Source organism: Xenopus tropicalis, chromosome 4 (assembly GCF_000004195.4).
Source record: "Xenopus tropicalis strain Nigerian chromosome 4, UCB_Xtro_10.0, whole genome shotgun sequence".
Taxonomy (NCBI): domain Eukaryota; kingdom Metazoa; phylum Chordata; class Amphibia; order Anura; family Pipidae; genus Xenopus; species Xenopus tropicalis.
The window spans coordinates 135,738,759-135,759,325 of NC_030680.2; the positions used below are offsets into that span (position 1 = coordinate 135,738,759).

The following is a 20,567-nucleotide window of genomic DNA, read 5'->3' on the forward strand; positions in this document are numbered from 1 at the left end:
CCCATCATGTTCCTGATCAATAATCTTAGGTACACCAAGCGGACTTTATGTAGTTAAAATGGAGGAATTCACTTTGTGTGCTGCCAGGTCATTACCTAAAACACAATCATACCTGCAAGCTGGTAACATGGAAAACCAGATCTATATGTAGGTTGGAGCAAAGGACAATTTTCCCTTGCAACACAAATGCTGGCAAAACCAAATAGCTCACCATCGCTCCAGGTGCCCCAGATTGCCCTTGTGGTCCCACATTTCCTTCTCTTCCCGCAAATCCCTGCAAGCCCTTTATGAAAAGAAAACAGAATACTAAAATTGTGACTGGGTATGATACATTGTGTCAGATTCATATCAGTTATTGTTAATGGACTGGTGTTGGTATAATTCTGTTAGCATATACACTGTAAATATACATCTCTTTTCACCATGGTTTTTGCAGCATACATTTGGATACTTACCCTCTCCCCTTGTTGGCCAGGGGGACCTAGCTGTCCGACTTCTCCTCTTAATCCTGGCTGACCGGGTATCCCTGCTATCCCTTGCAGGCCAGGAGGTCCAGGGGGCCCGGGCAAACCAACATCTCCCTGGGAATTAAATGGGTGCAGTTTTATAAAAGCCTAGCTCTCATTATAACTGCTTGCAATATTTGTTATTTGTGTCCAAACATTTTCTTTATATAACTACACTTAAAACCTCTTACTGTATAGTAAGATCTCTTTTGTACAATGATACTGTATTATCAAGTGTTCTGTATATTATTGTTTGGAAGTTGGAGAGTCCGTAAACAGATTTCACTATAGAATTGCCTTTGAATGTGGTACTGAAAGCCAAAATTCCAGAATTCCCAAATTCCATAAGGGTCATATTCATTAACATGGCCCGTGATGTAGCCCATAGCAACCAATTAGCAATTAAATTTGAATGGTCACCTACAAGAAAACAAAAGCAAAGCTCTTATTGGTTGGTATAAGCAACCTTACCGGTGATGTTTGTCTCCAATGTTAATAAATACATCCCTAACTAGGGATCCTGAGCTGACCATGACTTTTAAACCGAATGGACAAACCAGGAATCCTGTGATGTTATCACATCAAATGCATATTCCTGACCCTCTGTCAAAAGGAACATGCGGGCCATATGCCCTCTTTTATACTTTCACAAATAATGTAATACTTCACGCGCATCTGTTAAAAGAAATATGTGGGAATGAAGCCCTCTTTTATGCTGTGATAAATAATGCAATACTTAATGCGCATCAAATGCATATTCCTGACCCTCTGTCAAAAGGAATATGTGGGCCATATGCCCTCTTTTATACTTTCACAAATAATGCAATATTTAATGTGCATCAGTCAAAAGAATATCCAAGGCTATTGTGATACTAATATCTACAGTTAGTATTAGTGGTTGTATGTATAGTTTATGTATGTGAGTGTATAGATTGGTAGGTGTGGGTTGTGTGTGCTGGGTTTACTTGGATGGGTTGAACTTGATGGACTCTGGTCTTTTTTCAACTCTATGTAACTATGTAACTATGTAACTATGTAACTATGTAACTATGATGTTAACGAATTTGGTGCTAACAGACCACAGTAGACACAGTGAGTCATCCATGATTGCAGGTTTGAAACAATAAAAAGTGCACACTTTAATTACATCTTTAATGACATATAATGCCCCTAATGCTAGAGGGAGTAATGTTGTTATTCTTGATGAAGAAGTCATTTTTGACAGGTTTGTATTTGATTGACCTCCCTTCCCTTAATATGCTGATGAGTATGGGTGCAGAACCTTCTTTATGGATGATTACTGTTTTAACAGTAACAATTTTTAACAGTTAACAATTTTTATTGTGATAGATGCTTTACCGGTCTTTTCTATGTACCTTCAAGCCTGGTGGTCCAATTTGTCCAGCCGGTCCAGGTAGCCCAACTCCAGCTTGCCCCTAGTAAGAGAACACAGAATAAACCATTAGGTTCTTTGCATTGTTCTTAGTATTCGGAAACATTAAGGAAATAGAGGCGATGCACTTACCTTTTCACCTCTTGGACCAGGGGGCCCTTTGGAACCCTACAGCAGTAAGAAAAACTAAATGTTAACATGCACAATTATTTTTAGTATAACAAATATATTCTGCTGCAGGTCTTAATAAAGGAACTCTCAGTTTATACTGAAAGGCATTGTTTTGTATATAATATATAGGGATGCACCAAATCCAGGATTCGGTTCGGGATTCGGCCAAGATTCAACCTTTTTCATCAGGATTCGGATTTGGATTGTACGGCACTTCAGTGCAGGAAACATGGCAAATTGTCATTTAGTAACCAGAGAAAGAATTACTTTTTGCCCTTTGGGTGCAATATTACATAAGTCTGAAAATCAGTAAATTAAATATAAAGTTACATTTGCAGTGTATGAAATAAATATTTGCCTTTTTAAATGATTAATATGTCAGTTAATCTGATTAGTCTTTAAATGCTGCTGGGTATATTAACAATTTCTGATTCTTAAACTACATATTTAATACACAGGTATAGGATCTGTTATCTGAAAACCTGTTATCCAGAAAGCTCTGTATTACAGGAAGGCCATCTCCCTTAGACTCCATTATAATCAAAACATTCATATTTTTGTATTTCCTTTTTCTCTGTAATAATAAAACAGTACCTGTACTTGATCCCAACTAAGATATAATTACCCCTTATTGGGGGCAGAATAGCCCTATTGGGTTTATTTAATGGTTAAATGATTCCCTTTTCTCTGTAATAATAAAACAGTACCTGTACTTGATCCCAACTAAGATGTAATTACCCCTTATTGGGGGCAGAACAGCCCTATTGGGTTTATTTAATGGTTAAATGATTCCCTTTTCTCTGTAATAATAAAACAGTACCTGTACTTGATCCCAGCTAGGATATAATTACCCCTTATTGGGGCAGAACAGCCCTATTGGGTTTATTTAATGGTTAAATGATTCCCTTTTCTCTGTAATAATAAAACAGTACCTTGTATTTGATCTCATCTAAGATATAAATAATCTAAATTTCAGGTAAATCAATTCCATTGGCTTTATTTAGCCTTAAGGTGATCACACTTTGGGCCAGATTAAGTTCAGTGAGTAAAAGTTATCTCACGGTTTATCAAATGAAAACTCATGGACGAGATCCATTTGAGGAGAAAAAACGTTCTAATTGAGTTCCAGTTTTTTTCTCATAGACTTCAATAGAGTTCTCACATGCTAAACCGTATATAAAACATACATTTTTCTGAATTAAGTTGCATCTCAAACTGAATCTCATCCATGAGTTTTCACTTGATAAACCCTTTTCTCACTGAATTGAACCTGATCCTTTGAGTGAACTGGGCTAATGTGGGCATTTTTATGGTGCATTTGTGACATGGTTTTTTTAGCTTTAACTTTTTTCAAACTAACCCCAGAGATGCCTTACTAGGGGGCTATAGGCTAAGGATCTGGAAGCAGGGAAGCAGTCTGGTTGCTTTTTTCTGTTGTATTTATCACATTAACTTACATCTTCTCCTGGATCTCCAGTGTCTCCTATTCTTCCAGCTTCCCCCTATTGGCAAATGATTCATGTATTAGCTTAAGTAAAACATGATGAAATTATTCTTTATTACGTAAGTGCAGTGGATGGAGCCTAGCTGTATTTATGGCCCAGCAGTATGTGGGGGGATATTGTGACATTATCTTCCATATACATTTGCACTTTATGACCTGATATGACTTCTTGCATACTATATCATTGGGACAATAAAACCTGTATAAAACTAGACTGTAGTAAAGTCCATATAGCAGTTTCTGGACTCACTTTTTATTTGTGACATAAGGACTGCTTCTTCAATGCTTTTACTCTAATGGCAAATAGGTTCATAGGGTAACATGCCATTGGCAAGGGCTTTGTCCCCCAAGCCTTCTAGGTTTCTACTTTAACATATTCCGTTATTTGTAATTTTGGCAGACAATGCATTTATGAATCTTACACATATAGTTCTTTCATTACTTACATCTTATGATTAGTATACATTTCCCAGTACTTACCTTCTCCCCTCTTGCGCCTGGAAGTCCTCTGTCTCCTTTCTGCCCCTGAAACACATAAAAGATACTTTTTTAGTAAATCCTGTATGTATAAATTTGTACGTTTTATGATACACAGCTTCCAGTTAAGGAGAGAGTATTATAGTTGCAAATAGCTGTTGACATGTTTGTAATTTGTCACACTTTATAGAGCAAAACACATTTTTTGTTACTTCTACTTTTTATAACTTTTATACAGATAAGGGCATTTTATGTTAAACAAATTTTATCTGAAAAAGGTCCCTCTTGCATTTACTTACAGCTTCTCCTGGTATTCCTGCTGCCTGGTTACCGGGAGCCCCCTGGTAAGGAAGAAAGAATGCAATAAGGAATACAAAATATACAATTTATGCCTATATCACAGCTAAAGGGATTATAGGTTGCAAACAGAATGGGCATCTTTAGATGCTTTATTATTTTTTGTACCTTCTCTCCTTTCGGTCCAGAGGGGCCAGCAACAAACTAATAACAAGAGGAGAAAATAAAATGAACATCATTCAAGCAAGTTGAAATAAAGACATATGTATTTATACAGTATATATATCTCAGTGGAATATGTTTTGCTTATATACAGGTGTTTAGCTAATTCTTTATGATGTTTTTGAGCTGGTTGTTTCTTAGGGCTCGGAAGCCTCTCTATATCCACAGAGGAAGACTTTCAGTAAGGAAGGATTATGGCACGAGACTACTCCAAACATCATTAGACATAAAGGCTGCACCAAAGTAGTCAAACTGTATAGCTATTTTACGCAAGAAATATTAGTCTGTATACTGTCCCTCTAATAAGTTACTACCTAGACTGGTGCTAGTATTAGGTGTTATTCCGAATACCGTCATTTATATACTTCATTCGTAACTTTGTGGCAACATTTTACAAAGACTTTTCCTCATTTACAACAGCCCCTTCCCCTTGTGGAGTTAACAGTTTAATATTCCCATAACATTCACACGTTAGGTTTTGTTTTATCAGCAGCTGATTATCCGGCCTGTATGTACAGTATTCAGCGTTCATACTCTAGAACAGTGGTCACCAACCCTTTGGATGTTGCCCCCAATGGCCTCAAAGTATGTGCTTATTTTTGAATGCCCGGCTTGGGCCAAGTTTTGGTTGCATAAAACTCAGGTGTACTACTAAACAGAGGCATGTGTAGGCTGGCATTCTACATAGGCAATGCTTATGTTGCTCCCCAACTCTTTTTACATTTGAATCTGGCTCACAGGTTAAAAAGGTTGGGGACCACCTTTCTAAAACATGCCAATTCCATGCAGATAGTGGCCAGGTCATAGTTGAACCCAGCACCCTAGTGCTGCAAGGCAGATAACCACTAGGCAACCACTCTGCACATCGTTATATTATTTATAAATAGCACCTGAGGAAGGGATTGGGTAACAACCCCCCAAAACATTGTGCAGGGTGTGTGTGGTGTCTTGCTTAAACACATGGAATAAACGCACATCAGTTCTTGAATTGCAAGTGGTTGCTCTTTCTATTTCTTTGGCATATGATACTGGTGGGAAGGTACCAGGAGGATCCAATTGCACCTCACTGCTCTTTTTTGTACAACAGTATTTATAAATGGAACACATATTTGTCTTTGTCACTTTTTGGTTCCCTTTAGCCACAAGCTAGTAGCAATTTTCAATTGAAGAATCCTTACCTCCCCAGGAGTTCCTGGCTCCCCTGCTTCTCCTCTGGTTCCAACAAGACCAGGTGGGCCCGGCATACCCTATCATGACAAAGAATGAGAAATTACTGCTAAAATATAAGATGTCATAACATAATGATTTCATACCTTGAACCTTTAAAGATCTAGTAACAGAAAATAATGAAGACAAAGTGCTTAATAATTTTATCAATTAAAGGAGACATATCATGTAAAAATTATGAATGTACCAGTGAATTATTCTCCTCTAAACATGCTTAAAAAAAGTTCTGTTTCAGACTGATCTATTGAGAAATTCCCCCAAAACCCTACTAGCCCCGCCCATCCGTTCCACTTCCTGCTGGCTGAATTCTCTGGATGTGCAGGGGGGCCGGCGGCACTCAGCACACAGCACTGTAGGATAGGAACCAATCAGCAGCTAGGCTGACCTGATAGGGAACTAAAGCCTGTCTTTGCTTGTGTGACTGAAGGACTGTGATTGGCTATCCCCCTCCTACTGTGCTTCTGGCAGGGACTTTTAGGACACGCCCACCCCTCATTTGAAACACTGACAGAGAACTGATAGGATCTATGGGGAGCTCCAATAAAGGGGCCATTTTTGCAGACAGTATTCAATTTTAGCCCAAAGTCAAACCAGCACCATATATTATTCATTATTGCCCACTAAATTAGGGTTTTTTTCCAAAACCATTAGGGTTTTTATCCAATATCCATTAATACTTTTAGCTATTAATAGTTTTTGGTGAAATAATGGTATTATTAAAGAATCCATACTCACCATTTTTCCTGGAAGCCCAAGTTCCCCATCTTTGCCTGGTGAGCCGTCTCTTCCTGGGACCCCAGGCTTTCCTGATTCGCCCTAGTGCCAACACAATGTATATCATTAACCTTAGATGTTATTTACAGAAAAAGGTTCTATTTCAGAATTTCTGTGTTGTACTCTAGGGAGCAGCGATAGAGAGAACATACCACTTGTCCTTGAACTCCAGGAGGCCCCTGAGGTCCCTAGAAGGAAATATAAGTAAGGTGACATGGAGCAAAGCCTCCTCATTTGTGCCTCTAAACCAAATGAAATGAATTACAGAGGAACTTACCATAAGGCCTGGTGGACCAGGTAATCCGGGGGGTCCGGCAATACCTTGAGGACCAGGTGGTCCCTATTTAAAAAAAAAAAATCTAATATTACTCTAGTAAATAATAATCAGAAGTTCAGAATAACTGAAATGCCCACTATATACTTTATTTTTTCAACTGTTTCTTGCTTTGTTTTTTGTTTCTTTCTGTACCTAATAAGAGATAAATATATATCACCCTTTTGTAATGTTGAATGTGTTACATACTTACATTGCTGTTTTATCCTTGCCAAGAGCCCCTACTCTCAGGCTGGCTGGTCACATGCAGCTTTTAACCTCCCATAGTCCTACTGTTGTGTTATAAACCTCTAACCAGAATCCAGAAGGGTCTGTGGCCTAAGGATTTGTGGTCTAACACCACAAAGTGTGGTTACTGGTAACTGAGAAGAGGTCAACTAAGAGGCTCAAAAGCACAATGTAGGAATACACGGGTATAACGTGCCTTTAACACCTGAAAATCACAAGAGTTCCTACAACAGAAGAGGATTTTTTCTAAAAAATATTTAAACTATGTGTTAAAGGAGATGGAAAGGCATCCCCTAGTGATTAAGTTTGCTTACCTAATACCCTGGGCTGGTGCTCCTGGTCGCTAAAAATGGCACTGGCCAAGGGAATTTCTGCAGAAGTTCCTATGTTTTCCTAGTTTTTTTTATCTTTCCATACTATAATCTATTCTTCTATATATTTAGTTGCTTTTTTCCCATAGAAAAATAAGTAATGACCATGAATTAGGCCAAATGGCTATAAGCAGGATGGCCCACTGACACCTGGGCCCACCGGGAAATTTCCTGGTATCCCCGTGGGCCAGTCCAAGTAATTTAGACTTTCCTTCTCCTTTAAGCTTGAAAGATTCTTTTCCACCTCCCCACCACCACAACCAAAGTGCTGACACAGGCTGTATGTGTGTATATGAATGTACTATATTTGGGGTAGTGGAAGTATCATACTTACCCGTATGCTGGGGCCGGGTTCCCCTGGGCTGCCCTAAAGACAGAAGATATGTGCCTATTAATTAAATAATACTTTCCCAAGGATCATTCATGTGATATGCTGAAGTTTTCTTGTTTAGTACAGGTATGGGATCCGTTATCTGGAAACCCGTTATCCAGAAAGTTCTGAATTATGGGAAGGCCATCTCCCATTGAAACCATTATAAACAAATAATTCTAATTTTTAAAAATGATTTTCTTTTTCTCTGTAATAATAAAACAGTACCTGTACTTGATCCCAACTAAGATATAATTACCCCTTATTGGGGGCAGAACAGCCCTATTGGGTTTATTTAATGGTTAAATGATTCCCTTTTCTCTGTAATAATAAAACAGTACCTGTACTTGATCCCAACTAAGATATAATTACCCCTTATTGGGGGCAGAACAGCCCTATTGGGTTTATTTCATGGTTAAATGATTCCCTTTTCTCTGTAATAATAAAACAGTACCTGTACTTGATCCCAACTAAGATATAATTACCCCTTATTGGGGGCAGAACAGCCCTATTGGGTTTATTTAATGGTTAAATGATTCCCTTTTCTCTGTAATAATAAAACAATACCTGTACTTGATCCTAACTAAAATAACATTAATCCTTATTGGGAGCAAAACAAGCCTATTGGGTTTAATTAATGTTTGAGTAATCTTTTATTAGACTTAAGGTATGGAGATCCAAAATAACAGAAATATCCTTTATCCGGAAAACCCGAGTATTCTGCATAATGGATCCCATACCTGTATATACAAATAGAAGCAGCTGCATTCTATGTTATACCAATTCATTTAGAGGAAATATCTGAGCTAATTTTACCATACAGCGAGACTCTTCACTTTATATGTATTAATTCCATTGTGTTCACTTACCTTTATTCCAGTGGGACCCTGAATACCCTGTAAGAAAGCAGAATGATGTAGGTATAAATACAAGGTACTAATACTTCATATAGTACAAAATACTAAAATGTTAAGCAAATTAAATGTTGCTAGTAAATACAGTTTAACTTTGCATTTTTCAAATTGCAAAAAAACTACATTTCCTCATAAACTTTACTTTCTTCCGCTCCAAAGCAGCAAACTATTCATTCTGACTTCAGTTAATAACAGTGCATCAGTGCATGAATAGGGTTGCCATCTTTTTCTGTCAATCATACCGGCCTTAGGGTTGGGGGTGGGTCATTATGTCATTTGGGTTTGGGGCTATGATGTAAGGGGAGGGGAAATGGGCAGGCTGGGTGGGGGAAAGGCGAATGGGACCAGGAAATGGGTGGAGTTATAGGCGGAGTAGAGGGCCCATGGTCATAAAGGGTGATTGGCAGCAGAGAGGGTTTAGGGAAGGGAGGATTTATAGGGCATTACAAATTTACCAGCAAATACATTGCTGGTAAATTTGTAATACAGTTGCCGGCCCTTGTGGGTGATTTATCGAGTAGGCTGGTCAAATACTGGCCAGGTGGCAACCCTAAGCATGAAAGATTAATTATATGGAATAATAGCAATACTTACTGGCGGACCCTGCTGACCTGATTCTCCTGGGTTTCCCTGGTTTAAAAAACAAAAACAAATAATTCAGTGAATATTGGAACAGAATAGCAGAGTTGCTGCTACTGGGTGTTACAGTCATGCAAAGTCATCTAGCCTGAGATATTACAATTGGCGGAGAGTTATTTATGTTACATATACAATGGGATGGTAAAGAGAGACAGTATGTCTTGGCTTAATTGGTTTCACAACTTAGCCAATGACTATCAACTATTTGTAACTAGAACTTTATACTCAAATACTCTGTTTACAGAGAATTATCAGAATTATCATACACTGACTGTGGCTGGATGAGATACAAACATGGTATAACTCCACAGCCGGAACTTATGCGACAGTGTAACTATGCTAAAGATCCATTATCTAGAACGATGTCAGTGCCCAAACACAAGTATGGGAACTGTTATCCAGAAAGCTCTAAATTACGGAAAGGCCATCTTCTATAGACTCAATTTTAATCAAATAATTTACATTTTAAAAATTGATTTGCTTTTTCTCTGTAATAATAAAACAGTACCTGTACCTGATCCCAACTAAGATATAATTACCCCTTATTGGGGGCAGAACAGCCCTATTGGGTTTATTTAATGGTTAAATGATTCCCTTTTCTCTGTAATAATAAAACAGTACCTGTACTTGATCCCAACTAAGATATAATTACCCCTTATTGGGGCAGAACAGCCCTATTGGGTTTATTTAATGGTTAAATGATTCCCTTTTCTCTGTAATAATAAAACAGTACCTGTACTTGATCCCAACAAAGATATAATTACCCCTTATTGGGGGCAGAACAGCCCTATTGGGTTTATTTCATGGTTAAATGATTCCCTTTTCTCTGTAATAATAAAACAGTACCTGTACTTGATCCCAACTAAGATATAATTACCCCTTATTGGGGCAGAACAGCCCTATTGGGTTTATTTAATGGTTAAATGATTCCCTTTTCTCTGTAATAATAAAACAGTACCTGTACTTGATCCCAACTAAGATATAATTACCCCTTATTGGGGCAGAACAGCCCTATTGGGTTTATTTAATGGTTAAATGATTCCCTTTTCTCTGTAATAATAAAACAGTACCTGTACTTGATCCCAACAAAGATATAATTACCCCTTATTGGGGGCAGAACAGCCCTATTGGGTTTATTTCATGGTTAAATGATTCCCTTTTCTCTGTAATAATAAAACAGTACCTGTACTTGATCCCAACTAAGATATAATTACCCCTTATTGGGGCAGAACAGCCCTATTGGGTTTATTTAATGGTTAAATGATTCCCTTTTCTCTGTAATAATAAAACAGTACCTGTACTTGATCCCAACTAAGATATAATTACCCCTTATTGGGGGCAGAACAGCCCTATTGGGTTTATTTAATGGTTAAATGATTCCCTTTTCTCTGTAATAATAAAACAGTACCTGTACTTGATCCCAACTAAGATATAATTACCCCTTATTAGGGACAACACAATCCTATTGGGTTTCTTTAATATTTCAATTATTTTTTAGCAGACTTAAGCTATGGAGATCCAAATTACAGAAAGATCCCTTATACAGAAAACCCCAGGTTGCTAAAATTCTGGATAATAGGTCCCATACCTGTAATTCTTCATTGCTGACCTATTTGCAGTATCTCTCTGATGATAAGCCATTACTTTGTACTTGATGATTACTTACATGTCTAGATATTCAGGTGTAATAGTTTTCACCTTATTTAGTTGACCACAGTTTAGTGCTTTAGTACTAGTTATATTGTCTGGGTATCCAATAAAGTGTAATTGTGAACTCCCAGAATCTTTACATAACCAGTAAATATCCCTATGCCTGTTCTGTACACACCAGCTGTAGCCATTTACACCCTCTGTATATACCATCATTGTATGAAAAATTAAATTTATGAAGTTAATATATCTGGGCTCTTGAGACAAACTGTTAAATAAACAAGTGGTTTAGAATTGGAAACATGCAGTAAGCAGAGAGCCCAGACCAGCAAAGCCAATCAGAAAGAGCAAAACCTACCGGTCGTCCGAGCACTCCGGGGAAGCCAGGCAAACCCTGTGGATATTTCCAGTCGGATTATTAGAGAGAGAAAAGGTTAGTCAAGGGTATGCCCAGCAAAACTTTGGGCATTGATAGAATGCCAAATGGACAGAGACCATAAAGAGCACGCAAAGCCATTCCAAGGGCTAGGAGCACCATCTCTTGCAAAAGGCCCAGACTATGGCCATGCCTGAGAGTTTACTTACAGATGGGCCTGGAAGCCCACTATTGCCCTTCTCACCCTGGTGCGGAATGGACATAAAACAAACACATCAAATGGTCAACAGCTATATAACCCAATCTGTGGCCACATACTGTAGGCAAAAGTTCATAGTATAACTCAAAGAAATATTAAAAACATACTGTTAGATTAAGTGTACACATTGTATCTATCATATGTTGAAAGGGAAGTTCACTACAGTTTAACAGAGGAGAACTCTAACAATCTTACACAAGTGAAACAGAGTTCTCATCTAGTGAGCTGTGGTAAACTATTATTCCACCCGTTTTATAAAACTGCCCCATACCAGGCAGAAAATCAGATCCCAATTATGATTACATTAAAACAACAACCCCAAGCAAATAATTTCCTTATTGCAGTCTCCCTTGTTTAGTATTGGCTCCATCCCAAAAATGAAAATCATCTGCACGGGACTTGGAAGTTAGATAACCTTGTCCTTCTTACCATGAGATTTAAATACTTCTTGCATTGTTTATAGATATAAAGTTTTTTCCACAATACTTCCATGCACCAGATTAACAACTCTTTGTTACATTTCCATAGTTTTAGAAGTACAGGAAGCTGAGACAATGGCTTGAAAATATATTTCTTTGTACTGACACCCAGGAACATAGATAAAAGTCCCTGGGTGTCTGTAGACTCTGGAGGCCCCCCTGCGATTTGTAATGGTGCCCATTTTCAATGAGAGATTGTGGGCAAAAATAATTTACTGCAACCCTTATTTTCAGATGAAGAAAGAGGAAAATTTAATGAATGAAATGAATCCAAAGGGCAAATCTATGGCCAGTACTTTAGTGTCTCAACACTGTTGGCCCATAAAATGTCAAAGTATAACTTTATACTATATTCCTTTGGCAGAGGCTTCTGGGGGGCTATGCAATGGGGGCTGTGGGTGTAGGGATCATAGATATGGCAATATTAGAATCACTGCAGGGAGAAAATGGACCACATATTGTATTAGGAAAAACAAGCATTAGGGTCATTCTTGAAAGGCCAAAATCTGGTACCTATTCATTTTGTCTTGTGCCCATCAGTACTTTGGCCATTTTGCAACATACAGTTATCTTTATTGTAAATCTTACCGGCTTTCCTTCTGGCCCTGCCAGTCCTCTCTCTCCTACAGATCCCTGCAAGACAGAGCAGAAATTCAAAAGTGTGTCCAGTTTGGTGGATCCTGTCCAAGAAGGCACGCAGCTACTACAGACATCATTTCTAGAGATCTACTTACTGGAGATCCATCTCTGCCCTTTTCACCAGAGTCCCCTCTATCTCCTTTTTGTCCGTCTACCCCCTGCAAAGAAAATATTGTAGATAATAAAAAACAAAATAAGCTTAAATAAGACCATTTCTTTAAAATTATTTCTGTAATTCTCTTGGTGGAAACAACTGAACTAACATACTATGAAGAAATTCAACTTTACAAAGATTTTGACAAAATGTCCCAATATTACTCAATATTTGGGCTCGAATAAAACATAATATTACCCTATAAAAATGGGTGATTGCATTTTGATTGAGCCCTCCAATCCAATTGACCATTGGCTGTATTTGCATTTGTGTGTGGCTGCTCACACTTGGCAGGGCCACTGGGTAACTGGCCAACTACAGCAGATGGGGCCAACATTAATCCAATTCTTTGGTCTATAATCCATATAATGATATCTGTGCTGTCTGGCCCACCAAATCACAATTTAATTGAGGAACTGGATTTCCCCATCTGTAGCCGTCAAAAGACTTTTGGGTGCTATATTATGTTTCAAGGAGGCCTTCAACCCATTACGAAGCAGCCATTGCTTGTTCTTTCTTTACTGTATACACCAGTTATAGTGACTAAAGTGAGGTGGCGTTGCGTTATTGTGACAGAGACAGTAGACAGAGCACAAGTTAATGATGGAAGACCTTACATAGGACTTACTACTACAATCAGACCTTATCTCCTTTGGCTCCTTTCTCTCCATCTGCGCCTGGATCACCCTGTAAAACAATATCACAACTTGAAAATTATAACATTTTTAACAGCTTCCTAAATATGTCCCTTAGGGGCAGATTTATCAATAGTTGTTTTATTTCCCTATTCATTTTATTTGCACTAATAATCACGTTTTTGCAAAAAAACCTTCCAAATTCTATGCAATGTATTATTTGTCAAAACCACAAAAACCTGAATGTAGAAATATGCCTCTAAAAGCTTGTGAGGTCATGAAGTCAATGAGAACTGTCCTAGGTATTTTTTTGTGGTAGGATAAAACGGGTACCAGTGCTTGACCATCTAGTGCCCTTCTTTTAACCAAAGGTGTTTTGGTATTGTATGGCTTTAGCTTACATTTCAATATATGAGGGGTTTTTGTAGATAACAAGTTGTCTAATTCCAGGCAGTGTCATTCTGTGGCTACTAAAGCAAATAAAGTGCTGTCTTGTGTAAAAAAGGGCATTGACTCAAGGGATGAAAACATAATGTTGCCCCTTTATAGGTCCCTGGTAAGGCCTCACCTTGAGTATGGGGGCAGTTTTGGGCTCCAGTCCTTAAGAAGGATATTAATGAGCTGGAGAGAGTGCAGAGACTGCAACTAAACTGGTTAAGGGGATGGAAGGGTTAAACTATGAGTTTAGCCTGTCAGGGTTGGGGTTGTTTTCTCTGGAAAAGAGGCGCTTGCGAGGGGACATGATTACTCTGTACAAATACATTAGAGGGGATTATAGGCAGCTGGGGGATGTTCTTTTTTCCCATAAAAACAATCAACGCACCAGAGGTCACCCCTTTAGATTAGAGGAACGGAGCTTCCATTTGAAGCAGCGTAGGGGGTTCCTCACGGTGAGGGCAGTGAGGTTGGGGAATGCCCTTCCTAGTGATGTGGTAATGGCAGATTCTGTTAATGCCTATAAGAGGGGCCTAGATGAGTTCTTGAACAATCAGAATATCCAAGGCTATTGTGATACTAATACCTACAGTTAGTATCTACAGTTAGTATTAGTGGTTGTATATATAGTTTATGTATGTGAGTGTATAGATTGATGGGTGTGGGTTGTGTGTGCTGGGTTTACTTGGATGGGTTGAACTTGATGGACTCTGGTCTTTTTTCAACCCTATGTAACTATGAGGAAGTTTGGGAAGGTGTAGACAGTAGCGCTCTGCCATACACAGCCTGGCCTCTTCATCTAAGGACTTTATTTTAATAAGGACACCTAGCAGCATATTTTTTCCAAATCTACCAATCAGACTGACCTTGATACCTCTTGGACCTGTTAATCCTCTCTCTCCAGGCAGTCTGGTGGCAATAATTTCTACAACTTCACCCTAAATGATATTAGAAAAAAAATAACATATAGAATACTGTATTGACTGCTTTGTTTACAAAATGTATCGTTGTCAATCTGAGTGCATTAATGGAACAAAAACCAGTGGATAGAGCTCAGTAGAAGGTGGGTAACATTTAGGTGCTTATGTTACTGTTCAGTTTAATATCACAATATTATATTTGTTTTTATTGTAAAAACAAAATGCTATGCAATGTGTTGCCTGAAACAAGTTACCTTTGGTCCCGGTGGTCCAACAGGCCCCCTGGCGCCATCTTTACCCTAAAAATGATAAATTAGGGTAAACATTAGGAACCATTAGAAACCATATACAGGTATGGGATCCATTATCCAGAAAGTTTAAACTACTGGATGGCCAGCTCCGACAGACTCCATTTTAATTCATATAATTCACATTTCTAAAAATGATTTACTTTTTCTCCGTAATAAAAAATCATTACCTTGTAAGACACCCCAGCTAAAGTATAATTAATCCTTATTGGAGGCAAAACAACCCTATTGGGTTTATTTATCTAAATTATTTTTTACGAGACTTAACACCTGAATTACAGAAAGAGAAACCCAGATCCAGAGCATTCTGGATTAAAAGTCCCATACCTATATAGAAAAGCAGATACCTAGATTCCAATTTAAACCTCACACGTTAAAGCAAGATGTTTAATTTCAACACCCTGGCTGCTAACATGATCACAGTCTCACCTACACTATTTCCTTGCACAATGGGTTATTACAACTGTAGGGACCCATAGGGTTAAATGGTCCCTATGGCTTTAAATCCCTACAGGTTCAGTTCCCTTAGTTGCTGGGCAGAAGGGAATGTATCTAAGTGAGTTCATTAACATGTGTGCTATTGGTTAGAAGGTATAGTGACCACATCCTGCCTGACTTTGGTATAGTGTTGGGAGAGGAGTGGCACCTTCCTGTTGTTTGCTTCCACCTTAGGGACAAGGTGGATGTGTGCTGAGAGCCCAGGGCATGGGCCCAGGCCCAGTGAAGTCGGGGAACAGGGCCCCGTGAATGAGGCATTAGATAGTGGCAGGTGTAGCTCCCTTTATAGTACACTCTAGGAGTGTAAGGCAGTTAGGGTTGAGATAGAATGAGCAGCATGAGCACCTGCATAGGATTTGCAGTTTTTCTGGAGATAGTTCTCCCAGGCCACATTGCCTGTAGTGTAGGGATCCAAGTGAATAGGGAATCAGGATAGAGAATTCCCTGAGGGATCCACTACAGGGTGTGTCGCAGAGGTGAAGGGAGATTCCTGCCAGTCTGCCCGCAGGAGAGTGTGAGTCTGAATATACACTCGGTATGTGTTGCATGTACCAATGGCCTCTGAAGCTGTATTGTAAGTAAACCCTGTGGATGTTCAATAAACACTTATTCTTTTGTTAATTACAAGAACCTCTGGCGCCCTCTGTTTTCATTTTTCTGCATAGCAGCAAGAGAGGTGTAGTTGCACAACACCCTCACCTTCCTCTTCCACTTAGCGAAGGCCCATTCTGGGTAAGAGAGTACAGTGTAACCCATGTTCTACTGGTACTAGTCCGGGAAAGCAGCTATTGAGCTGAAATAGGTGTTACACAACATTTTCTGATAACAGTGGAAAAATGTTGATCTGTTCTGTCCATCTCGCCATGAATTGCTCAGTATGGTGGTGGGCAGATACTGTGAGAGTCCATTCCAAGAATGACATATTTGAAAGGCAGCAGAGTGCTAACCATTACTAATGTATATTATTGCCATTCTTGGCTTACACCATCTTTTATCAACTGCAAGCAGATCAGGTGCTTAACTGTTGTATGGCATTACAGAACGATATGAAAAGCAAAATTGAAATATTCAAAGAAACATGCAAAGTAAATAAAAAAGGAATAAAGGTACAATATAATAGTTTCTTTGTCAAGTTAGAAACAACTTACATCATCACCTCGTTCACCCCGTTCTCCTCTCTCTCCCTGCAATGTAAATAATAAAAGTGAGACAATATTGATGAAATAATCTTCTGATTGGTCAACTGTAGAAACATAATAATATAGTAACATAGTAAATTAGGTTTCAAAAAGACACACTTCCATCAAGTTCAGCCTTTTATGTCTATATATAACCTGCCAAGTGCTACTTGATCCAGAGGAAGGCAAAAACCCCATCTGAAGCCTCTCTAATTTGCCGCAGAGGGGAAAAAATTCCTTCCTGACTCCAAGATGGCAATCGGACCAGTCCCTGGATCAACTTGTACTAAGAGCTAATGCCCATAACCCTGTATTTCCTCACTTGCTAAAAAGCCATCCAACCCCTTCTTGAAGCTATATAATGTATCAGCCAGCACGAGCAGGGAGAGAATTCCACAACTTCACAACTCTAACAGTAAAAAACTCTTTCTGAATATTTAGACAGAACCTCCTTTTTTTGTAATCAGAATGGGTGCCCTCTGCTGGAAGGATGTACTGGTAAATAAAGCTGTGTACAAGTTTGGCTTTGATGGACAGATAATATGGGTCAGTTATATGACAAATCAGTAATGTGTTTACCTGCTGAGAAGGCTGGAACTGTAGCTTAGCAACAACTCCAAAGTTTCACTGCCTACTTTATAACATTGTGTTACTGATGGTACCAGCCAAGTTGATTACTTGGCTTCTGAAGTTTTCGCAAATATAGAGATCTTTCTTCCTCAGGTATACCTCTCCTGCAACCTTGCAAATGCATATGTACAAGGTCCAGAAGCCCAGACTACCTCCAGAGTTTCAGGGAGCACATATTAGATATAGAAAACCATATCAAATGACATCTCACTTTGTCTCCAGCCTTCCCTTGCTCTCCAGGTTCTCCTGCCTTTCCCGGTATTCCTGGAATCCCAGGTTTGCCTGGATCCCCAGTTTGTCCAGATGGACCTTCAGGACCTCTTTCTCCAATAGCCCGTCCTGGTGGCCCTTGGGGCCCTGCAGGCCCAAGATCTCCCCTTTCTCCTTTCTGTCCTCTTTCTCCAGGAAAGCCCATTGTTCCCTGTCAAAGTAATGTTACTGACATTAGATACTGCATAGGTAAATAATATCAGTGGTTAAGAAACAAAGGTAAAAGCCCCAGTGACGGTCAATGTAATTAAATGTAAATAAATAATTTTTAGGTATGTGTTAAACATAAGGTTGTAAACGTTCCAGGCATAATCAGATATTAGAGTATGTTATATGACAGCAGGACCACTGATGCTTCTACCTAAGCACCCAGTTGGGAGCATGTACACATATAGATATCTTTCTAAGACCCAATGAATACACCCATAGTAACCTAGTAACATTAGTAAGTTAGGTTAAAAAAAGACGTACGTCCATCACGTTCAACCATAATGCCTATATATAACCTGCCTAACTACTAGTTGATCCAGAGGAAGGCAAAAAACCCCATCTGAAACCTCTCTAATTTGCCGCAGAGGGGAAAAATTCCTTCCTGACTCCAAGATGGCAAGCTTTATTGATAAGACTGAGACCATTTCTGTTTTCCAACTATTATCTTTATTACCCTATTACCCTCTCTCCCCCACCTGCATTCATCCATATTCAGTACTTTCTTGGCACAGTATTGTTCTCAATGTTCCTGGCTCTTTGTTCTCCTTTCCCTCCCAAATGCCATATAATGAATGTTTCCCTCTATATATGCTCTGTTCTTGTATCTTTTTCTATCTGGCCATTTCCTTCAATCATTTAGATTTTACACATCTAGATTATTTTATCTGGCAGAATTTCCATGAGCAGGATATCAAAACACCCACTTCTCTCCCTGGGGCACCCTTCTCCCCAGGAACTCCTGGTTCTCCTTTTATCTTCATTTGTGCGGTAATGGGACGTCCAGAGCCATCATCAATGGTGTCCATGAGATCTTTTAGTGAAGCAACCTGCAAATCATGAAGTTGCAGTAAACATGGTTGCAGGAAAATGGTAAACAAGTTGAGTTTGTTCTATGCTATCAATAGTGTTTCAAGCATTTGATGGGTTCAACAATGCCTTTAAACTTTTCTATAGCTGGATCTGAACACAGCTCAGTAACTTACCCATAGGGTGCTGAAGGTTAACCTGCCAGTAGTTACAAAGTTTGGCTGATTTTTATTACATATCAGGACTGAAGGTAGGCCTTATATTAGGCAAGCATAAGGTTGTAGGTGTTTAGCCCATGGAATAGCCCCACGTTTCACATGTCACCAATACATAAAATGATTGCTTTATGGCCTCTGTGGAACAGGGGCAGCAACTGGTCAAATCGGACTCCATGCTTGGATTTTATGAGAGAGTCCTCTCAGTCTTAAACTTAAAGACTCCCTTTTGGAGCACTCACCCAGCACCTGATCTGGGAACTGGCACTTATATTGTAGTGTCACCCACTGTGACCTACAGCACTTATATTTGCCTATTTGTATCTGTAAGTTACCCTCCCATCTAGATTGTAAGCTCTACGGGGCAGGGACCTCCATCCTCTTGTGTTTTTGACTCTTATTGCAACTGTACCTTGTATTTATTTGTATTTATTGTTGTACTTTATATTTATCTATTATCTTAATAACCCCCTGTTTGTATTAATGTATTTTACTGTACAGCGCTGCGTACATAAGTAGCGCTTTATAAATAAAGATATACATACATATACATACATACATGGCCCTGACTAGTGGACAGAGAGGTTTATGGTTCATTCTTAAAGGGGACCTGTTACCCTAAGACAGAGATCCCCAACGTTTTATACCCGAGAGCAACATTCAAATGGAAAAAGTGTTGGGGAGCAACACAAGCATGGAGAAATTTCCTGGGGGTGCCAAGGAGAGCTATAATTGGCTATTTGGTAGCCCCGATGTAGACTGGCAGCCTATAGAAGGCTCTGTTTGGCATTATGTCAGGATTTTATGCAACCAAAACTTGCCTCCAAGCCAGGAAATCAAAATTATACACCTGCTTTGAGGCCCCTGGGAGCAACATCCAAGGGGTTGGGGAGCAACATGTTGCTCACGATCCACTGGTTGGGGATCACTGCCCTAAGAAATAATTCTAAATCCAAGGCAGGTGTGGGCTGGGGTGGGCTGAACACACCTCTGTGTTTAAACCCTAGCAGAAATTATTATTCCTCCAGGCTTTGTAGATTTCACCAATATCCATGCAATAACATCATCATGCTATGTGGGTGTCCGGTGGGCAAATCTGCCCATTATGTTTCTATTCATTTATAGAGCGTGTAGCTAAGACCCACAGCAGTAGATCTGTTCTCCTTATTGTTTTGCCAAGTTGACTATTTGCTAAATACTGTCTATTTGCAGTTTAATGTGATTTATATTCTTAAATATAATAGAAATGTACATTATTATAATAGATGCCTTGCCCACTGTCACAGGCTAATGAAGGACATTCCCATGCATCATATAATTCATATTAAACAGCAAAAATAACAATAACTTGGGAATACACTTGGTTTTACAGTATTTTTAAAAAACGTGCTTTACCTTAATTCCTAAAATGCCGAGGGACTTTTCAACATTCTGAAAGACAAAAAAATAAATATCAGATAGACAATGATATAGGTTG

General features: G+C 39.0%; 1 protein-coding gene across 4 annotated transcripts in view; it reads right to left on the minus strand.

Moving 5' to 3' along the window:
• Positions 1 to 20,567, minus strand: part of col7a1 (collagen type VII alpha 1 chain) — a 136,309-nt gene that overhangs the window by 20,186 nt on the left and 95,556 nt on the right. For 3 of the 4 annotated variants that reach the window (XM_012961680.2, XM_012961681.2, XM_012961678.2), the window contains exons 73-97: positions 20,486 to 20,521; positions 18,773 to 18,895; positions 17,800 to 18,009; positions 16,929 to 16,964; positions 15,229 to 15,273; positions 14,921 to 14,992; positions 13,627 to 13,671; positions 12,926 to 12,988; positions 12,780 to 12,824; positions 11,436 to 11,471; positions 9,383 to 9,418; positions 8,744 to 8,770; positions 7,839 to 7,871; positions 6,849 to 6,911; positions 6,724 to 6,759; positions 6,533 to 6,613; positions 5,749 to 5,817; positions 4,517 to 4,552; positions 4,351 to 4,392; positions 4,055 to 4,099; positions 3,528 to 3,572; positions 2,032 to 2,067; positions 1,883 to 1,942; positions 456 to 581; positions 212 to 283 (exon numbers count right to left, since the gene is read on the minus strand). In XM_012961680.2, coding sequence (XP_012817134.2) covers positions 212 to 283; positions 456 to 581; positions 1,883 to 1,942; positions 2,032 to 2,067; positions 3,528 to 3,572; positions 4,055 to 4,099; positions 4,351 to 4,392; positions 4,517 to 4,552; positions 5,749 to 5,817; positions 6,533 to 6,613; positions 6,724 to 6,759; positions 6,849 to 6,911; positions 7,839 to 7,871; positions 8,744 to 8,770; positions 9,383 to 9,418; positions 11,436 to 11,471; positions 12,780 to 12,824; positions 12,926 to 12,988; positions 13,627 to 13,671; positions 14,921 to 14,992; positions 15,229 to 15,273; positions 16,929 to 16,964; positions 17,800 to 18,009; positions 18,773 to 18,895; positions 20,486 to 20,521 — 1,518 coding nt within the window. Of the gene's footprint in view, positions 1 to 211; positions 284 to 455; positions 582 to 1,882; positions 1,943 to 2,031; positions 2,068 to 3,527; positions 3,573 to 4,054; positions 4,100 to 4,350; positions 4,393 to 4,516; positions 4,553 to 5,748; positions 5,818 to 6,532; positions 6,614 to 6,723; positions 6,760 to 6,848; positions 6,912 to 7,838; positions 7,872 to 8,743; positions 8,771 to 9,382; positions 9,419 to 11,435; positions 11,472 to 11,662; positions 11,699 to 12,779; positions 12,825 to 12,925; positions 12,989 to 13,626; positions 13,672 to 14,920; positions 14,993 to 15,228; positions 15,274 to 16,928; positions 16,965 to 17,799; positions 18,010 to 18,772; positions 18,896 to 20,485; positions 20,522 to 20,567 lie in introns of all 4 variants that reach the window. The other variant, XM_012961679.2, reaches the window with a different exon arrangement.